The sequence below is a fragment of the Balaenoptera acutorostrata genome, chromosome 12, assembly GCF_949987535.1.
Source record: "Balaenoptera acutorostrata chromosome 12, mBalAcu1.1, whole genome shotgun sequence".
NCBI lineage: Eukaryota > Metazoa > Chordata > Mammalia > Artiodactyla > Balaenopteridae > Balaenoptera > Balaenoptera acutorostrata.
Window position 1 is genome coordinate 29101174 of NC_080075.1, and position 21454 is coordinate 29122627.

At 51.9% G+C, this 21454-nt stretch overlaps 1 protein-coding gene across 8 annotated transcripts in view; it reads right to left on the reverse strand.

Annotated features, from left to right (window-relative positions):
* The window catches only part of TET3 (tet methylcytosine dioxygenase 3), a 115156-nt gene that overhangs the window by 92094 nt on the left and 1608 nt on the right, over window positions 1–21454 (reverse strand). For 3 of the 8 annotated variants that reach the window (XM_007189011.2, XM_057558150.1, XM_057558149.1), the window contains exons 2-3: window positions 20209–20934; window positions 5371–5427 (exon numbers count right to left, since the gene is read on the reverse strand). In XM_007189011.2, the coding sequence (XP_007189073.2) occupies window positions 5371–5427; window positions 20209–20511 (360 nt within the window). In that variant the 5' untranslated portion in view covers window positions 20512–20934. Of the gene's footprint in view, window positions 1–4707; window positions 4758–5370; window positions 5428–5740; window positions 5866–10259; window positions 10445–20208; window positions 20935–21454 lie in introns of those variants that run through there. The other 5 variants (XM_007189013.3, XM_007189012.2, XM_057558151.1 and 2 more) reach the window with 5 other exon arrangements.

Sequence of the window (21454 nt, forward strand, 5' to 3'; positions counted from 1 at the left end):
ACTGCGAGTTGAACCTGCTGCTCCGTCCAAGTGTACATTCGCTGGACCACCTCATCCAATGGCTAACAGATTGGTCCAGATGGTGCTGAACTCCTGAGGGGAGCCACACGTGGCTAGAGCTGCCAACTAGTTGTACAAAGTAGGACCTGTTTTGGTCTGCAGTATTTTGGGAATTAGGAAAAAGGTCCTTCCCCCCCCTTTTAGTTTGAGAAAAACTAACTTTGGAGGCAACCCCTTCATTTTACAGAGGAGACTAAAGTCCAGGGACTGCCGCATGGCTAATGAAAGAACCCAAGAGTAGGAGAGTTAGGATTAGACAGGAAAAGAAACTGGACAACTGCACTTCTCATTCTCCTCTTCCCAGCCAGTGGCCTCATGGGCGCTCCTAAAGCAGTAAGGGCTCCAGGACCCACACACTTCAAATGAGTAGAAGACAATTTCAGGTTCAAGGTAAACTGCCCAGGCACAGTATTTTCTTCCAGCTTTTCCTGAATCTCAAACCCAACACATCTAAAGCCAACACCTTCCTTTCAAAATAAAGCTGTCAGGACTTCCCTGGTGGCGCAGTGGTTAAGAATCCGCCTGCCAGTGCAGGAGACACGGTTTCAATCCCTGCTCCTGGAGGATCCCACATGCTGCAGAGCAACTAAGCCCATGTGCGCCATAACTACTGAGCCTGCGCTCTAGAGCCCGGGAGCCACAACTACTGAAGCCCGTGCACCTAGAGCCCGTGCTCCGCAACAAAGAGAAGCCCCCGCTTGCCGCAACTAGAGAAAGCCCGCGTGCAGCAATGAAGACCCAATGCAGCCAAAAAAATAAAATAAAAATAAATTTTAAAAATTAAAAAAAAACAAACAAAATTAAGCTATCGTCCCAGCTGGTCCATTTCTGACCCCACTACCCTAATCTATAATCGCCAGATCCTGGAAAAACTAACTTATTGAATATACAGTTGGCATGTTGATTCTTCCTTCAAAGTCCTTTGAGGTCCACTAAGTTGATGATGAAAGCAGATGTAAAGAGCTAGGGCTGGCTGGGGGTGAGAGGCTTGGTCTGCCACATGCTAGTTCACAACCCCAACACAAAGATCAAAAGCATTTACTGTATTTAAAAAAAAAACAACAACAACTGCCAATGATGGTTTTCACACAGTGTTACAGTTTTAGGCAACTTGGTCAATGTCTCTTACTTCTAGTGATATTGTGAATATCAAATGATAATGATTTCTCTTATTTTTCAGGACCTAGTACTATACCTGGAACATGGTAAACACTCAGTAAATGCAAAAAGACAAAGGGAGGAAGAAAGGGAGATAAAGTGAATGGGAATAGGATCACAGTTCTGGATAGCATGATAATCTGTGGATTTTAATTGTCTCAGCCACTCCATCTCTATTTGCCCAACGGCTTCCTAAACTAATCCATAAGGAAGCTATCTCCTCCTTAGAAGCTCCAGACAGGCTGGTAACGAGGGGGAGTCCTCAGCTGACTGCCAGATGCCGGAGTAGGAGAGAAAACGAGGCCAAAAGCCCAGGAGGTCAGGGTGGGAAAGACAAGATACCCAAAAGCTGAGCCAAAACAAGGCCTCCCTATACTCCCTGCCCCCATCCCCAGCCAGCCAAACTATTTGCTACAGCCTCGGGGGCATGGGAGGGGACTTGGCAAGACCACAATGATGGTTTCTAGCAGAAATGTCCACCTACAGCTGGAGGGAGCCCAGCACCTAGGTCCCTCCTCAGCCAGCCCAGCAAGGGGGCTAAGGAGCCATCACAGTGACCCCTGCAGGCAGCTCCAGGGCCTGCACCGTGGGGGGCAGGAAGGCTCTCCCTTGGGCTCACTCACCTATCTGTACTACAAAGTCTTCCCGCTCTCCCACAACGTTAAAAAATGGCTGGGGTCACCAAGGAGGCGGAGCTGAGCTCTGGGACTCTAACTCTACCACTTATTATGCATGGTGAAGCCCTCTCTTTCCATTCTCAAACTCAACTCTGAAATCCTCTTGGTTGGTTCCTTTCCTACCATCGTTCGATATGCTCACCTGCTTCCATATCTCCCCAAGTTCACTACTGCTTGTAAACATACCTCAGAGAGAAAAGACTTCCCACTGGACCCACACAGAGGGCTGGAGAGTGGGAAGAGCAGGCGAGAAAGAACTAGTAGGAGTGACCCACGGTGTGTGGAAAGTGGAGGATCACAGATCCTTGACAAAAGGAGCAGTGGTCCAAAGGAGAGACAGAAGGCAGAGATCCTAGGCACAGTTCCAAAATAGTTTGCACACATCCTCAGCCAGTGGAGGGTTCCCATGGGGCAGAGTATGGGAGCAGTGTGGGAGCCCGAGAGCAGGGCAGCCTGGTGCTCTCGGCACTGGGCGCTCGCTCCTGTCCAGGCTGCGAAGAGGGAGGCAGTGGCAACAGCGTATGCTATGGCATGTTCCTTGGGGTATCGTGGGTAGACACGTAACACACTAGACAGTAAATGACCACGTGCGATCATCAAGCTCAACTCTATGCCTGTGCTAGGCATGACGCACACCCTACATCATGAATATTCTTGAAACCCTGGCAGGACTCAGCACACAGTAGATAAGCACATTCCCACTGGTTGCTGGATACCCTTCACCCAGGGGGCTTACCCATCCTGTGATCCTGTGCCCATCCTGTGGGAACACAGACTGGGAGACCCCTTTGTCCTGTGTCCCAGAGTCTTTGCCTGATCTGAATGAGCTCACACGCCACACACATCTTCCTACACCACCACCTCCTGACGGAAGAGGATCTAGCAAAACTGCTCCACCAGGGTATGTGGGACACCACACTCAACTGGCCACCTAAGAAAACTATCTGGGGGGAAGGTGGCACCAGGAACAGGGACTCAGATCCAAGTGCTTGCTGGCAGTGGTAAGCTGGACCAAGAGGAAGCTAGGCTTTTCCAACAGACAACTTAACAATGAAAATCAGCACAGACCCCTCAGAGCTTTAAAAACGCCGCCAGGGACTTCCCTGGTGGTCCAGTGGTTAACAATCCACCTTCCAATGCAGGGGACGCAGGAACTGTGATCCCACATGCTGCAGGGCAACTAAGCCCGCGCGCTCTAGGGCCCGTGAGCTCTAGGGCCTGCGCATCACAACTAGAGAGCCCGCGCACCGCAACGAAAGATCCCACGTACCGCAATGAAAGATCCCACGTGCCGCAACGAAGATCCCGCATGCCGCAACTAAGACCTGATGCAGCCAAAATAAATAAATATTTTTAAAAAATAAATAAATAATAAAAACGCCGCCAGCTCAGGCCCCACTCTGAGAAGGGGGAAGGAGGAAGACATGTTTGAAGGGTGTCCTCTGTTTTTCCAGGCAGCCCTGCTCCAGGCCCACAACACTAAGGGTGGTGGTATTAAGCCGGGAGCTTCCAGCAGGACGGCAGGGACAGCAGAATGCAGGCAGGGAGGAATGGAGAACACACTTGGAAAGACCTGAAGAGAAGCCATCGTTAGACAGGAGGGGGTGCTTTCTGGAGTAAACAAACCTGCCAGCAGTCCTTCCTCCCAGCAGAGGGAGAAGCTCTGGCTGACAAGGCCAAAGACACAGAGGAGGGAGGGGGCTGCCCCTTCCCTGAGCCCATCTGCCCTCATCCCCTTGTCCTGCTTTCCCCAGGGTAGAGGGCAAAACAGGTGTACTCCATGATCTCCGTGTTCACAGCCCTCAACAGCACACAGGTGATTACAGCAGTGGGCGGCCAGAGGCGGAAGTGGAGGTGACACCTGGGGGTTTCACCGGAGAAGGGGTGTGGAGTGAGCTCACAGCTCTCTCCTCCCCACGCACAGCATCGCCAGTATCAACCACCTCTGCTTGCCTCAGGGACCTACCACGGTCTTGTCCCAGGTGGTCACCCACTACTAGCATCCTCATCAAGGCTTGCCCAGCTCCCCAGGGGAGCCAATGCCACCTGGCTCTTCTCCTTCTCCCAGAATCAAAATTCTTGCCCTCCCCCAAGTACTTCCTTGCTGTAAGTTCCTTTGGGAGGAAGCCAGGGAACCACCCCAGCTCCTGATCCACCCCGCAGCCTCACCCAGTAGCCCCCATCCCCTCCGGGAAAGCAGAGCCCCTCCCTGACAGCGTCTCCACCCAGGCAGTGAGGGTGGCACTTCCAGCACCTCCAGGGAGCTTCCCGCAGTTTTCCCAGGAAGCCAGGGGAGGATTTCCAGGGAGAAAAATCTCAGAGCATCTGGGGACATGAGCAGCTCACTCACCTGCTACCCAAGCAACCAGATTCCCCCAGCTCCTCACAGGCTCCAGGGGCTGAAGGAGAAGACAGAGCTGAGGCAGGGGCAGGAATGGGCTCCCTCCTCCTAGAAGTCCCATCCAGTCCTGCCCTGCCTACCTATCTATCCCTACACTCCTTCCCCAGCCTCTCTTCTCTTGACTTGAGAGGCAGCCACACTGAGCTGCCTCTTGCTCTGTTTTCTCCACCCTGGGCCAGCAGAGGATACTGCTGAGTAATCCCAAACTCACAGCGGATCCCCAGCTCTGAAAACAGGGCAAAGCCCAAGGAAACCTACTGATCCTGGTCCTTGCCAACCAGGGAGGAACATCTGTGTTTCCTCGTAATGGCTTATATTCCACAGACTCTGCCCTGCCCCAAATACCCCAGCCCTGGCCCTGAGACAACCACATGGAGAAGCTCAGTGCCCCCTTCTCCACTTCCCACGCACCTGGTAACATTCCCTTCCAGTCCCCCAGACACCAAGCTGCACAGAGTAACAGCAGCCGACCGCCTGCAGGATTCCCAGTCATGATGTTGCATCAGCCCCCACCCTACCCAAAATATCCTCACCCCCACCACCTCCTCTCCTCCAGCCATCTCCATGGTGACAGCAGCATGACTAATGACACCCTATCAGCTTCAGACTCAGGAGCACAATTCCCCCTCCCCCTTAACCTCTCCCCCCCCACCCACCCCCCACCCCCCGCCCAGGATTTCTGCAGATTGGATGCAAACCAACAGTGGCAGGGACATTCTCGAGAGATTTCCAGAGGTAAGGGTGGGAGTGGGTTGCATGTCTTAAAAAAAAAAAAAAACCAGTTCAACAAACCCAATCCCAACTGCACCCAAACCATCCAGCTGAGAAAGCAAAAAGAATCCAAACAAAACCCACACAGGCCTGAGAATTCATTGGCCGCCCACAACCCCGCCGCCCCTCCCCCTCAGCTGCTGCTACACACACAGTGGGAGATTAAGGGATCACCAGAGGAGACCCTTTATTTTTATCCAATCCCATCAAACACTTCACCTCTACCACACACACACACACACACACACACACACACACACACACACACACACACACACACACACACACACACACACAAGGTACCTTGACAGCAGCCCCTTGCCCCCACGGCCCGGCTCCTTCACCAGCCTTTATTTCCACCTGCAAAAGAAGCCGGAGAGACTGATGAGCCAGGCTGACACCAGGAAAGCAGCAAAGTCCTTCTGCTGCACCCCCAGCACCGCTGCAGGGAAAGGGGGCGAAGGGGAGGCAGGGGGCCTCGGAAAGAAAGGATAGCAGGGACCATCTTCCTGCCTCCAGCTGCCACCCAGACGCGCGGTGGAAGGGCTCATTCGCCTTCCAGAGTGTTTTTGTTTTCATTTCTCCTTTTTCCACCCTCCCAAGATCCAGGAGGGCTCTGCCCCTCCTCCTGCGTCCGGTCTAGCCTCGTCCCTCCCCGCCCTGCCCGCTCTACCTCGGCCGGCCTCCTCTGGTGCATCGGCCGGCGGGCCTCCCATTATCCCCGCCGGAGCGCACGGAGGGAGGCACTGCAGAGGCGGCGGCGGCCAGCTGCCGGCTTGGCTCCCCTCCCCGCCGCCGGCGAGGCTGGTGTGGAGGGGGCGGCGCGCTCGCCAGCCAATCCCCGCGGCCGGCCGAGCGGGGGCAGGGCCGCCGGGGGTTGGACCTGCCCAGCCGGGAGGCGGGGGCACAGCCAAGGGTGCCGGAGCCTAGCTGGCTGTGGCCCAGGCCCGCCGCCGCTCCCCGGCAGGCTGGGGATCCCGGGACACCCTCAACAACTCCGGAGTCGGGGACCCGAAGGTAATACCCAGAGGCATCCTCTGCATCTCCAGGGTCAAAGACAGATTGCGTCGGGGTCGAGCAGATGCTGGCAGGCTTCCCCCTCAGGCCACTCTCTAGCCCTAGGACACCAGCAAACTGCCTCATCCTAGCAGCAGCTAGGACAGTGCTAGGCGCTATAAAAGCAATAGCCCCTGCAATCTTAGAAGAAAAAAATAAAGCCTTGGCAGTATGAACCTTTACCCCATTTTGCAGATGAGGAAACAAGGCAAGACAAGTGAAGTAACTTACCCAAGGTGACACAGCTAGAAAACAGCAACACTGGGACTCCAAGGCAGGTCTATCCGGCTCTACAGACCAGCCTCTCAACCATTATGCAGCCCTACTCCTCCCTCCCTCCAGCAGATTTCCTCTTGAAGCCAACACTGCCTGTGGCTCAAAGCCTCACCAAGTCAGACCTGCCCTCCCTTGCACACGAACACCAACCAACACCTCACCCTAGGATCACTCATCCCTAGTGCCTGAACGTAGGCCGCCCCCTCCACACAGCCTCACCGCCACCACCACCCTCAATGTTTCCTCCTCTTTTAGAAAGGCCACAGGAGGTGGCGCCTCCAGACTTCAGGGCTTCCCATCCCCTGGAAAGGCTGAGGAGGGGAGGCAGCCCAGACTCTGAGCCTTTGAAGGCTGCAACACCCAGGAGACTGAAGGAGAAAGAACAGAACGGGGAGAGGAAAGCCCTGCAGTTCCTAGGCAACCCAGGAGACATTCTGCTTCACCCCATCCCCTCCCTGTAGCTGAACACCCCAGGGCTTCTGCCTTCCAGGAGGGGGACCCTTATATGGTCTCTGGTACTCATGTATCTGGTTCAGTTCCTGGCTCCACTATCTAGCTGCAGGACCTTGGTGGTGGTACCTTACCTCCCTTAGCCTACTTTGCAGTTCTATTTTACAGAAGCAGCTACCTCATACAAAGGTGTGAGGATTCTGTGAAAAAATGCAACACAGTGCCTGCCACACTGCAGGTGCTGCTAGCTACCACTCAATTTTTGAGAGAGCTCATTGTGTGCTACTTCTCAACTCACAGATGTGACTTGTAGGACTAGTTAGGATGTGTGAGAGCTCATTTCAGTGACGTGCTCTGCTACCAACTCCACCACACCTGCCCAATTACTGCCCCCTACCTGAAGCTCCAAGGGGGTACTCAGAATGGGATGAGCTGCCTCATGAGAGACAGCAAAGCTGGGCTCTGGTGAGGAGACTCCAGAAGGCACTAGGACCCACACCTGCCTCACCTCTGGGGGCAAAGAGCAGCCCTACTGGGCTCCTCCCTAGGGCAGGGAGGAAGGCAGGTGACAAGGCAGGTGACAAGGCAGGGCAAGGAGCACTGTCCTGAGCCATGGGTTTCTGCACCCCTTGGCTCTTACCTTGGCCAGGCCAAGTGAAGTCCCTCCTTTATCCCAGTCCTCAAAACCCCTGCCCCACCCACCCTCATACAGTCTGCTGCTGGATAAGAGCAACTAACACTGTTTGGATAGTAACAATCAATACTGTTGCTGCTGTGGCTGCCACAGTTTATCAAGCCCCTGCTAGGTACCAGGCCCTGTGCCAACCATGCTGTGCGAGCATCTCATTTGACTTAGTCCACACACAACCTTATGGGAAAATGGGCTTAGAGATGTTAAATTACTTGCCCATCAACACACAGCTGGTGAGTGGTGAGCTAGAATTCCAGCCCAGGTGTTTCTCATTCCAGTTCTTTAAGCCCTCTCTCCCAGCCAACCTCAGGGAAACTTAAAGAGGGATAGGGTCTCTTGAACCACACCACTTCCCTTTAAGCTATGGGTCTGAGAACAGTAATATTTTCATGCCTCAGAGACTTGGCAACGCTGCTCCTTGCCTAGGTTCCCTTCCCTCTCCCCCACCTGGCAAGCTAATATGGTACAAGGCTTAATCCAAACGTCACCTGCCACTGCTGCCTTCCCAGCTCCTCTAGTCCTCAGGAGCTTCACCCACTCCTCCTGGGGCCTCTTCTAGAGCTGTCACTACCAAGTGCAGTTATTTATTTACACGGCCGTCTTCCCCACGTGGGCAGGGGCCCCGTCTTCCCCACTCACTAGGCTCTGCACAGAGCTGGAATGTGCTGAGCTGAGTTTCTACACAAGGAGGGTGGAGAGGCAGGGGGTTGGGCACTGAGATGCAGAGGACACTCTCCTGGTCAGCGTGTTCTCTGAGGTCCCCAGGGATCAGAGGAATACTTGCTCTCCTGGGAGGATACGACCTGCCATCTGAACTACAGCCGAGGCCGAGCCTTGTTCAGCCAGCACACGTCTTCCTCACAAGGCTGCAAGAGCCACCCTGACTCTCTGCTTGAACCACAGGTCCCGGCTCCCCCCACCCCCGCAGCCTGCAGACACCCTAGCAGAGCCCGTGGTCCCCAAGGCAGGGCACCTGCAACCATCTCTATCCCACCCTGGCCTCCTGCCCTTTTCTGAAGCACCTGGAATGCTAGAGCTCCAAGGAGTCACAGAGGCGCATGCCGGGGCCACTCTGCCTCCAGCAGGGACGTTCTCCACACCTCACACCTGACCCCCTCCCCTATCTGCCCCTCTTTCTACACTTGGGGCTTCACAGTGACCAACCCAGAGGTGCCTGGGACCCCTCTGCATAGGAGCTGGAGGTCCCTCCCCATCTTCCATCATGACCCCTAGACCCCACTGCACTCCCAGCAGGAAGAATGGGGCCACGGCCCTCCCCACTAGGGAGAGGTGAATGGATTAACTCACTCTCAGAATCCCCAAAATACCCCAACACAGAGAACCTCAGAAACACAGTTACCTACAGGCCAGAACCCACACAGATATATAAAGACTAGGAAATGGGGATGCATCCAGAGATAGATTCGGGGGGGTTTATAGGAGGATCATCAACCAAGCAGCAACCCCATGCCAAGCCCCATAATTGGACCATGATGTACTGTATCTTATTTAATCGTCTAAACAAACCAATGAGACAGGAATTATTAATGCCCATTCTACAGACGGAAAAATTGGGAGACTGAGCAGGGCTCTCGCCTCCCCCCACACTCGTAGCAATACAGCTGGTGCTGCTCTGTGTAGCTCTATGATTTTCTTATCAACCTACCTCTTCTAGAGTTGGCAGGGGGTAGATGACAACTTCTCCTCTCTTGCCATGGCTGTGTCCTAAAGGAGGTCACTCCCCACAGGGCTTTACTTCAAAGCTCAGTTCAAGCCCCACTTCCTCCAGGAAGCCTTCTCAGGTTACCCTAGACCTCTGCCAGCTGACAGCACTTCCAATGTTTCTCATTTGACACTTGGTACTGCTATCTGTCTCTCTGGGTGTCCTGCCTCTCCAACCAGAATGACTAGAGTCGTGCCTCTTCAAAGCCCCGGGGGATTTTTGTTTTGTTTTGTTTTGTTTGCCCAGCATTCCACACACTGAAGGCACTTGGAATTGACTGTGGGGGAAATCTGTGACCTTCCCTTCCCTCTCCATCACACAAAGGATCTGCCAAAGAAACCCAACATCCCCTCCACCTTCAGAGACTATGTTTGAAGTCACCGGTGTCCACACATCAATTTCCACCCAAGTAATTGCAGCCCATCACACACACATCATCCCCTATATTTCAAACTCTTTGCAGTTGTCATGGGAACTGCCTTTGCCTTCATTCACTGATCAGGCCTCACAATTAGCTTTGGCAGCGGAAGTCTGTATCAACGGCAATCTCGGGGAGGAGAAAGACAAGGAGGTGAAAGAACAGCAGCAAAGGAAGAAAAGGTCCTCCTCCTTGGAGATGCAACAGAACCAGACTGAACTCAGGCACCCAGTGATGTCAGAGGGAAAACAGAGCCAGCCAGCAACTCCACCTGCATAGTTCCATACCAACAAACAGAATGCACCCAGACCCCCCCAGGCTGACAAGCAGCAGCTGTGGCTCTGCCCACACCCCACAAGCCATCCAAAATGCTTGTAAGAAGGTCTTATATTCCATGAACCTCATCACGGTCTCCCCACCCCAAATTCAATAGCCTTGGACCACCAAATGTTCCAGGATCCAAGCAAATAACACAGAACCTTCATTGAGAAGGTGAGACAGGAATACTGAGTGGTTTAGAAACCTGGGGGCAGCCCCAGGGAAAGTCTTCCAAGAATAGTTAACACAAAGCATCTTACCTTCCACCTTGAGGATCCATGAACACCCTCAGCTGGTGCCCTGTGGTCTGTCTGCGTCCTTCCACACCGCTGCCGCCAGCCGTGAGCATTCGAGTAGCATCTCTGCACAGCTCAGTTTCAGGGGAGATGCCTCCCTCCTCCTAGAAGCACCCCCCTCATCTTTCACATATCACTACGCTGAAACTCTCAAAACAGGTCCCTTCCCTTCCATGATGGTCTCTCTTCACCTAACAGTGACTAAGGCTGGTCTCTGCCCTCAAGGCCTCCCTCCCTTGTAGCCCTACCAGACTGTAATAATTTGTTGCCACGCTTGCCTCCCTCCCCAGACTGTGAGCTCATTAAGGACAGAGTAAATGCTGCCTCCCCTTTACCGATGGCTCAGGCTCAGCGCAGCGCCTCGCACACAGCCAGTCCCAGGCGAGATGTGCTGAAGGAGGCTGGGAAGGCAACTTGCAGGTTTACCAGTCAAAGCAGATGACGTCCTGTCTCTGGAAACTGAAGCGACGCCAGAGAGAGAAGCTGCCCTCCCCCGGCACAGGGGACACTGGAGGTCCTGGGACTGAGGAAGCATTCCAGGAAGGTGCCTCCCCTCCGTATCCTCCTAGCACCAGCTCTTCTCCTCTCACTGGCTCCCAATGCCCCCACCCCATCCTGCAGCGTCAACCATCCAGACAGGACCCAGGCTCATGGTGAGAGGATGCCATTCCCTCTCTCTTCTAGGGCTCCAGGATCATTCCCAGCTTCAACCAGGGAACTGGGGTACCCAGAGCTTACTCTTAAAGGGCAGAGAAATCAATAAAAAGACAGAACAAAATGAGACCAGAGAGAGCCACCCAGTGTCCTTCCCACAAGAAAGGCTCAGAAGGGAACAGACTCTATAGTCCGGTACCTTGCTACTTGTTTTTGACCCAGCATCTCCACACCCCTTCCTGAGGCTTCCTCTGGCAGTAATTAAATGGGGTGGGGGACTATGGGGCACATGCATTCTGGCAAATGCTCCCAAATGACTCTACCTAATGCAACTCCCTTTCCATTTGGAGCATCTAGAATTGCTGGTCTACTAGTAGTGGGAGGTGCATTATTCTGTCCACGAACTCCCTGGCTGGGTGTGGGGAGACAGGGCACAAGGGAGTTAGAACATGTACAGGTCAGAGCCAGCAGTGCAGGAACAGAGCTTGTGCGACCTGAAGCAAGCAAGCAACCCGCTGTGGTCACCGGAAGGCTGGCCAGTTACCCCACACTGGGCGCTGGCTTCTTTTTTTTCCCTCCCTCAGTGACTAACAAAAACTTAGGTTATCAGATTTCTTAAGCAAATGACAGGAGACAAGGCCACAGAGGGGTGTGTCCACTCCAGGTGTGCCAGCAGCCTGCGCCCTGCACAGACACACTCAGGCAGAGGCCCAAAGCAACCCTAAAGGACTCTCACAGCCAAAGTGCAGCAGGGCTCAAGGTAGATAAAGGGGTCGTATTCCTTTCCAACACCTTCTCTCTTCCTGAGCACCCTGCCCTCAATCCACAAGGGAACTATAAAGAAGTGACGGGAAGGGGAGGGGGAATTAGTGACAACTCCTGAGATCCCTGATGTGGTCTTTCAACTCACCCAGTCACCACACTGCCTTCTCCAGGATGAGAGGCCCAAGGCAGAGAGGTGACTGCTGACTTGGGGTGGGGCATGTGCCCGAGTAAGAACCCTCAGGCAAGCCTCACCAGGGCTGCTGGGCACAGTGAGGGTGGGAGAAGCCACTTTCCCCCAGAGGCAGCTTCAGAGAGCCCTTCAGATGGGGAGCCGCACCACATTCCTATTGTTTTTCCCCACAGCAGATAATTAAAACATGGCCCATGCCTTCAAGGGAAGCAATAAATAAAGAGAGCATGCTCAGTTAAAAAAAAAAAAAAGACGCAATACGCTTTGCCGTGGGTTAGAACTCAGGAGAGCATTGCCCCTTCCATACCCCTCACCACTTACCTTGGGGTGGGAACAGGGACCCTAACCCAAAAATATCCTTCCAGGAATCACCAACTGGGACAGCTACTTCCCCAACCCAGAAACAGTCTTCAGTGAGGGTTCAGAGACCACGCAGGGAAACTCCATGCCCAGTAGAACTACTCATATTGATAAAAAATCTAAAACACAAGCCACTTGAAAGGTAGCTAGTGTGCCTGAGTTTCTGAATTTAATTTTAATTAATTTTAATTTTTGTAGCCACACATGGCTAATGGCTATCATATTGGACAGCTCAGGTAGAGCATGCTTCTTAAATTTGGGAGGTCATGAATACTCTTGAGAATTTGCTGAAAACCGCAGCCCCTCTCCCCTGAGAAAATATACCCCTGCACATTCACACACTTGGCTGAAATTTTCAGAGAGTTTACAGACCATATTCCAACCCAGGTCTGAGATCAGGTCTAGAAATTGACCAAAAACGTTATGGCCTAAGAGCAATGTTTCTTCTGCAATGTAGTTGTCTAAGGAATATGTTATACTTTACACAGTTTGAGCAAGAGACCACCACGTGTGGAAGACCCCACCTGACAGAGGACGTCCTTGTAACATCCCAGCCAGAACATCCAGCCTCTACTCAGACCCATGCAGGCACAGGGCTGGTTCTTCAGTCTTGGAACAGCTATAAATGTTAGAAAATTCTTTTTTCAAACATGGATTCAGGGAGATCAGCTCAGTGCTTTCTGACGACCTAGAGGGGTGGGATAGGGAGGGTGGGAGGGAGATGCAAGAGGGAGGGGATATGGGAATATATGTATACATATAGCTGATTCACTTTGTTTTACAGCAGAAACTAACACAACATTGTAAAGCAATTATACTCCAATAAAGATATTAAACAAACAAAAACAAACAAACATGCATTCAGTCTACCTGCTAACTTCTACCCTCTAATAAAAGTTCCACACATTCCCCTACACAAAGGAACTGACTCCCTCTTCCACACAGGACTCGTCTTAGACTGCGATCCTCTACTCATCTTTTTCAGTTGTCCTGCATGTGACTACTCTGACAGAGCTCCTAGAGACAGGCTGTCAGCACACCTTTTAGAGTTTCAGCTATTCCTACCTGCTATTTCTTTCTTTTTTTAAAAACAAGTGCAGAACTTTGGATTTACCCTGATTAAATTCCATTGAGTTTGGCTGAGGCCCATTGTTCCAGACTGCCCCCAATCTCCTTAACCCCTTGTTCTATCATTCAACTTAAATATCTGCATCACCACTACTACCGCCACCACGACCCACCTACCCACTGATCACACCTGCTCCTACCTACATCTTATGAATAGGGGGCACACATCCCTTTAGCTCCTAAGCCTCCAGACCCTTCCATGAGATCCAGGGTTCTATGGGTGTGCTCCTCCTGTTCACAACTACCACCAGCTACTACTCTCTCGTGGGGCTCCCATGTCCCAAGTCAGACTGCTGAGCAGCAAACATCTTCTGAGAACCCTTTCCCAACTGTTCTCAAAACACACACACAAGTTCTTAAAGGGCTTATTTTATTGATAACTCACTAGACTAGAAAGAAATGGACTCCAGAAAAACAAGAATAAACATGAAGTAAATCTCAAGATGTTCTCGTCTCCCTGGCCTACAGGGTAAATGGGTTGGATCACCCTCCTTACCCTTGTTGGCAACTGGAGTTCTTTTTTCTTTTTAAGTGTGATATACCAAATTTTTATTCCCATTACCTCTTTTTTTTTTAAGATTTTTTTGATATGGACCATTTTTAAAGTCTTTATTGAATTTGTTACAATATTGCTTCTGTTTTATGTTTTGATTTTTTGGCCACGAGGCATGTGGGATCTTAGCTCCCCAACCAGGGATCGAACCCCCACCCCCTGCACTGGAAGGCAAAGTCTTAACCACTGGACTGCCAGGGAAGTCCCTGCAACTGGAGTTCTTTACCTCTGTTCATCAAGACTTACTTCTTGGGGCTTCCCTGGTGGCGCAGTGGTTGGGAGTCGGCCTGCCAATGCAGGGGACACGGGTTCGAGCCCTGGTCTGGGAAGGTCCCACATGCCGCAGAGCAACTGGGCCCGTGAGCCACAGTTACTGAGCCTGCGCGTCTGGAGCCTGTGCTCCGCAACAAGAGAGGCCGCGCTAGTGAGAGGCCCGCGCACCGCGATGAAGAGTGGCCCCCGCTTGCTGCAACTAGAGAAAGCCCTTGCACAGAAACGAAGACCCAACACAGCCATAAATAAATAAATAGATAAATTAAAAAAAAAAAAAAGACTCAGTTCTGTCCCCTTCTCCACTCACAGAAGTGCCACAGACCGGCTCCGCAAACTCTCGTGGACATAGAAATCACCTGGGAATGTGGTTAAAGTGCAGCTTCTCATTCAGTAACTCTGACGTAAGGCCTGAGATTCCGCGTTTCTAACAACCTCCCAGGTGATGCCGATGCTGCTGGTCCACTGATTAGCAAGGTGGAAGTATGGTTGTAAACCATTCAGGTGCCCTAAGACTCAGGTGAGCAACTTGCAGTAAAGAGTCCAGGTGGCTGCCCGTCATTCAGCTCCCATCTGTGTCAGAGGAGTTCCACTGTAACTGCACATTAGATACACCTGGGGAGCCCCAGCCCAGTAGAGATCCACCCAAGACCAATCAAACTAGAATCCCTGGGGGTGGGATCCAGGTGATCCCAGCATGGAATCCCTGATCCACACTGGTTGATAGTGAGAGGCCCGCGCACCGCGATGAAGAATGGCACCCGCTTGCCGCAACTGGAGAAAGCCCTCGCACAGAAACGAAGACCCAACACAGCCATAAATAAATTAATTAATTAATTAAGTAAAAAAAAAAAAAGTTTTAACAAGGCAGTTATACCTGTGCCCTCTTCAGGATGACTTTAAATAAAAACTGGTCCTCTGATCTGTCCACGAAGCTGGCAGGAAATACCATCATTTATCTGCAGAAATCCAGGCCCACTGGTTTGACTGAGTTTCTTTGTAAAGAACCACAGGGACCCTCAAAGCTCACCACTTGTCTTTCTAAATCTCACGAACCACCTTTTAAAAAATCTGCTCTAGAACTGTCAAAAACTGACATTGGTTTACAATTTCCACAATCTCTTTGAAAAATGGAACTTTCTGCCTGTCTCTGGTCTTTTGGCCCTCTTCCAATCATCAGAATTCCATAACGATATCATTCCATGAGTATTCCTGAAGGTGTGCAGTAGGGAGTGAATGACTCAGATTCAGGTAGGGTAGCTGGCTCTCCTTTCCTAACCACACATGCTGTGGTCTCTCCCCAGTTTATACTCCCTGACATGACAGGGATCTAGTGGCTTCTCTCTCTCTGTCACTAGTTCTGCTCCAAAGTTGTAAGACTGTCCCTTCCTTCTATGCTCTTGCTGGGAATATATAAAAGACTTTTATTGTCTTGAGCATTTTCCACCACTTCAGCACATTCTGGCCACTGGACTCTTTAATGTTCCTCTTAAAGCGTCAGACTACACTTGAACTGCACCCCTTTCCTGTAAAAAGCATGGTCTTTTACTATCTGCACTCACTACACAGCAGCCCAAGCAGCCACAGAGATGGTTCAGATCTTCCCCAGTCCCACCACCTTCCTCCTTAGGGCACCATTTAGGACTGTTAAGTCAGCATTTCCTTTTTAAAAAGCAATCTTACCCCTCCAGCTAACTTCCCTTTTAGAGTCTGTAGCCATGGGGTTAAAACTGTTTACAACTGAAAAAACAGTTTTCTAAAGTCTATGGTAAACACCTCTCCTTGCCCAGGCTTCTCTCTGGATTCACAAATGCTGAGATGGGGTCCCTTTCTCTAAAGAGTCTCATCACTTCTACTTTACCAATCAATTCTTCCTTTGCTGGCGGGAACTGGTGCCTGCCTGACAGCATCCCTCCTCATAGCCTCCATCTTCAGGAAGACAGAGCTACTAGCAGGCGAGGCAAGAAGTGGTCAGGTTCTGATATTGTTGAGAGATCCCCAATTCCAAGGTATCCTGTCTCAAAACTGGCACAGAGCTTTGTTTCAGCCACTAAATCCAACTGGCTGACGGCTAGACACACCATATATATTTCTATTTCTCTTCATTTCTCACCCACAACATTCTCAGTCATGCTTCCAGCCTTATGTATACATACTTCTAGGGAAGTCTTTCTCACAAAGGGTTTTTCTCCTACCCTTTTTATCAGACGTTTACCTCCCTCACCATGAGCAACTTTTCAGTCAGGCCCTGGGCCACAGTGGCTCCTTGCTCCTGGGTGTCCAGCCTCCTCCCCCAGCAAAGAGGCCGGCAAATGTCTCCCTCCCTTTGCCTGGCCCCACAGTTCTATGAGCAAGCAGGGATGTCTTGAAACAAACATTTAATAAAAAATTAAAGCTCAGAGACTGACTAACACAATTTTTATGCATAAAGATTAATTCTTTTCTAGATGTTCTAGGAATGTGTTGTCACCGTGCACTGATTACCTACCATGTGCTAGACATTCTGCATATTTTATCTCAATTAATCCTCACGAAGAAGGGTTAACCCATCTGACATATGAAAAAACCAATGCTCAAGAGAGTCAGCGGCACAGCCCTTACTTTGGGTTCTGTATCTTCACACTCACCAAATCCTACTTTTCTAATCAGTCGTCTTCATTGTGCTACAAGCCACCACTCATGTAAAAAGAATGTGGAAGTCAAACAGCCTCCGACATCAGCCTAGGATCTAAATCCTCCCTGGAACTAGGACGGAAGACCTCAGTTACAGGAATGAACCCCTTCAGGTGTGTTACCTCTCCTTAGGGCACAGAGGAGTAAGTAGTCACCTACCTCTGTGGTGGACAGGACCAGCCCTGGGAGCTGCCTCTAGTACTAAAATGCTGAACTTTTCTGAGTAGATGGGCTCTGCAGCACCACCTACCCGCACTGGGTAAAAAAGTGAGGAGCAGGGAAGGAAGACAAGAAAGTCAAGATAATGTTCCCCCTCTTACAGGATGACACAAAGCAGCTGTCAGCAGATAGCTCAGAGGAAGCCCCAAAGGAAGCTGGAGGAGGTGGAGACAGGATGGAAGTAAAGAAAGGTGCCCAGAAGAGGAGACGCTGAGAAGCACAGGTGCAAAGAGAGGGTCTGATTCCCAAGAGGCTCCTGGGATGCTGTGTCTTGTCCCACCTGAAGAGTAGGGGTCAAGTTCTAAAGTTCTATGGGTCTCACAGATGTAGAGAACAAATGTATGGACACATGGACACCAAGGAGGAAAAGTGGCTGGGGCCGGGGGGTGGGGGTGGGGCGATGAATTGGGAGATTGGGATTGACATGTATACACTAACATGTATAAAATGGATAACTAATAAGAACCTGCTGTATAAAAAAATAAATAAAATTAAAAAATTTTTTAAAGTAAAAAAATAAACAGCATGTACAGCTTGAAAAAAAATAAAGTTCTATGGGTCTCCTCCTTTCCTGACCTCCCAAATCCTGGGACATGTTCCCTCTGCTACATGGCTGCTCAGACCTAGTGAAGGTCTCAGCAGTCCCCTGGGGGCTGTAAACACTGGGCTGGCTCCCGGGGCTCCCTCACTCAGGCACAGCCTCTTGGGCCTGTCAACTCTGCCAGAGATACATTCATCAAATGCAGTGTAGCCTGGACAGCGGTTCCCACATTTTCAGCCTTCAAGGACCAAATTAAAAAAATTGTGGAGACAGACACTAGTTACCATTTTGTAATTTTAGATCTAATTTCTATCAACACCTCCATTTCATTGAAAAAAAAGCACACTTTTAAACATCAAGAAGTAGAAAGTACCTATCCTTAGAACAAAGTACTGCTCTTTAAGTCAAAGAAAGTTAACTTTAAGACAAAGCTCACTCCATTGTCCCCCTTCCATTGTTTCTCCAGAAACTGGGAGAACTCTGTCATGGGACGGCACAGGTGCACAGATCAGCACGTGGACCCTCTGTCCAGGGGGGATCACAGGACACCAGCCACATTTTCCCTGACCCTGGGGGCCTAGAGGGGCAGCCGGCCATGGCAAGGTCCACAGGGATGTAGACATCTCTCCGCGGGGTTGTCTCTAAGCCTCAGCCAAGCCAGATCCCCGGTCTCTTAACCACGACCACCAGAAGCGCAGGCCAGCAGCTTACACACAAGGATGACAGGCCCCTGGCTTCACTCCCAGCCCCTTTCACTCAGGTATGCCTCATTGTTGCCGAAAGAAGAGCTTAAACACAGTTCACAAGAGCCACGCGTTCCAGCCCAGAAAGCTCAGCCCCCTTCATCCCCCAGGGTTTGAGAGAAATGGAGTAAGAGAAAGGTGGAAGAGAAGGAGGTAAACCCTACCAGGAAGCAAGCAAAGGAATCAAGCTGTACAAGGTAGACGAAGCAGGTCCTACTTATACCAAAACATGAGATCTCATGCCCAGGAGTGAAGCCTACCACTGATCCCACCCCCCCTTTCAGAAAGGACTCACAGAGCACTGGGCCAGCAGGATGCCAACTCCCCCAAACACCAGCAACATAAAGGAGCTGGACACAGTCTCCCAGGCTGGGGTGGGGAGCTGCAGATGTGATCCAGATGTCTGCTTTAACCTGAGACCGGGGAAATAACGGCATCAGTCCGCCATCCCTGGCCGTCCCTGGACTGTGATATGCAGCTTCCACAGGGAGTGGGCAAGACAAGGTGAGAAGGGGCAGAAACACCCCAGCAACACCCACTTTCCTGACCAAAACACTTGGATCTTTCTTCCCAGCCACGGGACCACAGCCCCACCAAGCTGGCGGCACAGCTCTGAACTCAGCAGTCAGGGAAATCCCGAGTGCAAGCCGCCAGCCCATGGAAGCCACAGGTACCCCGGCTCTCAGAAGTACAGTGGTTTCCAGCCCAGCTAGAGAGGGCTTCAAAGGTCATCAAGCACAACCCTTGCATCTCCCCAGGCAGAAGACAGACCCAGAGAGGGGACCTGAGTTGTCCGAGCCCTCGGACAAATCAGTGGCAGAGCGGGGAAGTCCCGCAGACAGTGCAGGCCTCCGTCTCTGTCCAGCGCCAGTTCCGCTGCCTGGAGCAACCTCGGCCGCTACACTGCTCCTCCCAAGCTGCTCAACTTCACTCGTCCCTACCTCTGCCAACTCTCCGCTGTTACAGCTGCCACCAACCTCACGCTGGCAGCCCACCACCAGAATGGAAAGGAAAGATGGCCAGTGCAGGGTCACTGCCTCTCCACTTCCTCCTCTGCTCTCATTCCAACTCCTTCCCTCTCTCTGCCTCCCTACTCCAAATTAAGGAAGTACTCCTTCCTGGGGTTGACAGTGTCTCAAAAACACATCATTGATTCATTCAATTAGTATCTGACTGCTTACTACACACCAAGGAACTGAGCCAGGCCCTGAGAACACAGAGATAAATGGTCCTTGACCTCAAGAAGTACTGTCTAGTAGGGGAACCCAAATCATGGGTTTCTCATTAAATTCCCAAACAAAAATTCCCAAACACTTTCAGGTATCATCCCAAAAATGATGGCACCCAAAAAGATTTAGGGAAAGAAACATCCCACTCCATCAGGGCAGCATAGAAACATCCTGTCGCTCCAAATTTTTATTTCGAAACCCATCAGCCTCCAACCCTTACCTGACACCATCACTCCCCACATCACCCAAGCATTGGTGTGACCTTGAAACACATCTGAGGCTTCAAGCAGGACAAGAAACTTCTAGAGATAAAGCTGGATATCATTGTCCTGCATCAAATGCAAACATCAGAGATGAGACTGCTAGCTCAGAGCCCTCTACAACCCGGTTCCTCTCCTATCAATTGTTGGCCGGGCAAAGGAGCCTAAAACAGCTTCCAAAGACAGCAACACTCCTATTTATGGCCCCACTCAAAGTTGGACCAGGAGGATCAAAACGGGAGAATGGGCTTAACTGGCTTTAGCAAGACCCCTGTGAATACAGCATCCTCAAGGAAGGGACAGGGCAGCCACGCAAGATCCAGCTTACCTCCTTGAGAAGCCCCACTTTTTTCTTCAGCACTTCACACTTGCGCAGTTTGCAGATCTGATGTGTGCGGCGGTTGGTACAGCTGGTGCAAGCCCCACAGTTTTCTAGCCGCCGGCAGGGCTCGCAAGTACCACACCGTTTCCGTTTCTTCCGCCCATCTCCACCCCCTCGGAGTTGGGGTTCACTCCCAGCCATTGGGAGCCCAGGCCCCTGGAAGCCCCCTACCATCACCTGGCCCTGAGGGAAGTCATAAAGGCCTGGCAGGTCTGGCTGGACTGCCAGGGGCACCTGAAACTGACTCATGACGCTGCCGGAGGTGGGGGCATAGGTGCTGGGGCAGAGCCACAGTCCAGCTTCCTGCCTCCAAAGGCCACCAACAGGTCCTTCTCTCCTAAAGCAGTCAAAATCTACAGGGTGAAGGCAAGTAGCTCCAGGCTCCGGGATGGGTGCCTCTTCTCAACCCCTCTTCACCTCCTCTGCAGCAGTCTGATAGGACTCAGTTGGGGGCCACTCTCCCACCTGCTGGGGCCCGGGATCTGGGGGAGGACACCAGCGGCAGTCCCCAGACAAGGGATCATCTTGGCTGGGTGGGTTCTTCACCCTCACCCACTCTGGACCCAGGCATGAGGTGTGCCAGTAGGTGTGTGATGGGGGCAGGGCAGGGTGAGGAGTTTCTCCTCCAGTATTTCTTCTCCCGGGTCAGGATGATGGAGAAGGCAGCGCTGCCTGAAAAAGAGACAGAAAGGGGAAGCGCATCACTCGGGGCTCGGGGACAACTTTCACATGTTACCTCTTCCTGCTTCTGGGAAAAGAGAAGATGGGGGAAGAGAATGGGCTTGCTCTCATTAAGTTCTGCCCAGAACCTCTGGCAGGGCACACTAGCACCCGCTCCCTGAGGGAGAAGGCCTAGGGCCTGACAGGGTGGCAAGGAAACCTGGACGGCGAATTTAATGGGTGGTCAAGGTGAGATTTCTAAGAAAGTTGTCCTTCGCCCCACCCCCATGGGCTTGGGAGAGTTTTGCCAAAATTCCCACACACCCCTCACTGGAGGTGGCTAGGCCCTCCCCAAGGAAGCACAGCTTTCAAAATAAAGTTTGCAGAGAGCTTCACTCGGCGGGGCTGCCCGGGCGCCCCCTGCACGGAAGCGGCCTGGAGAGGGGCGCGCCCGGGGTAGCCCGCGCTGGCCGCCCAGCCGCGCTCCCCGCCCGACGGCCGGACCCGGGAGGGCGGCCCGCTCCGACGAGGG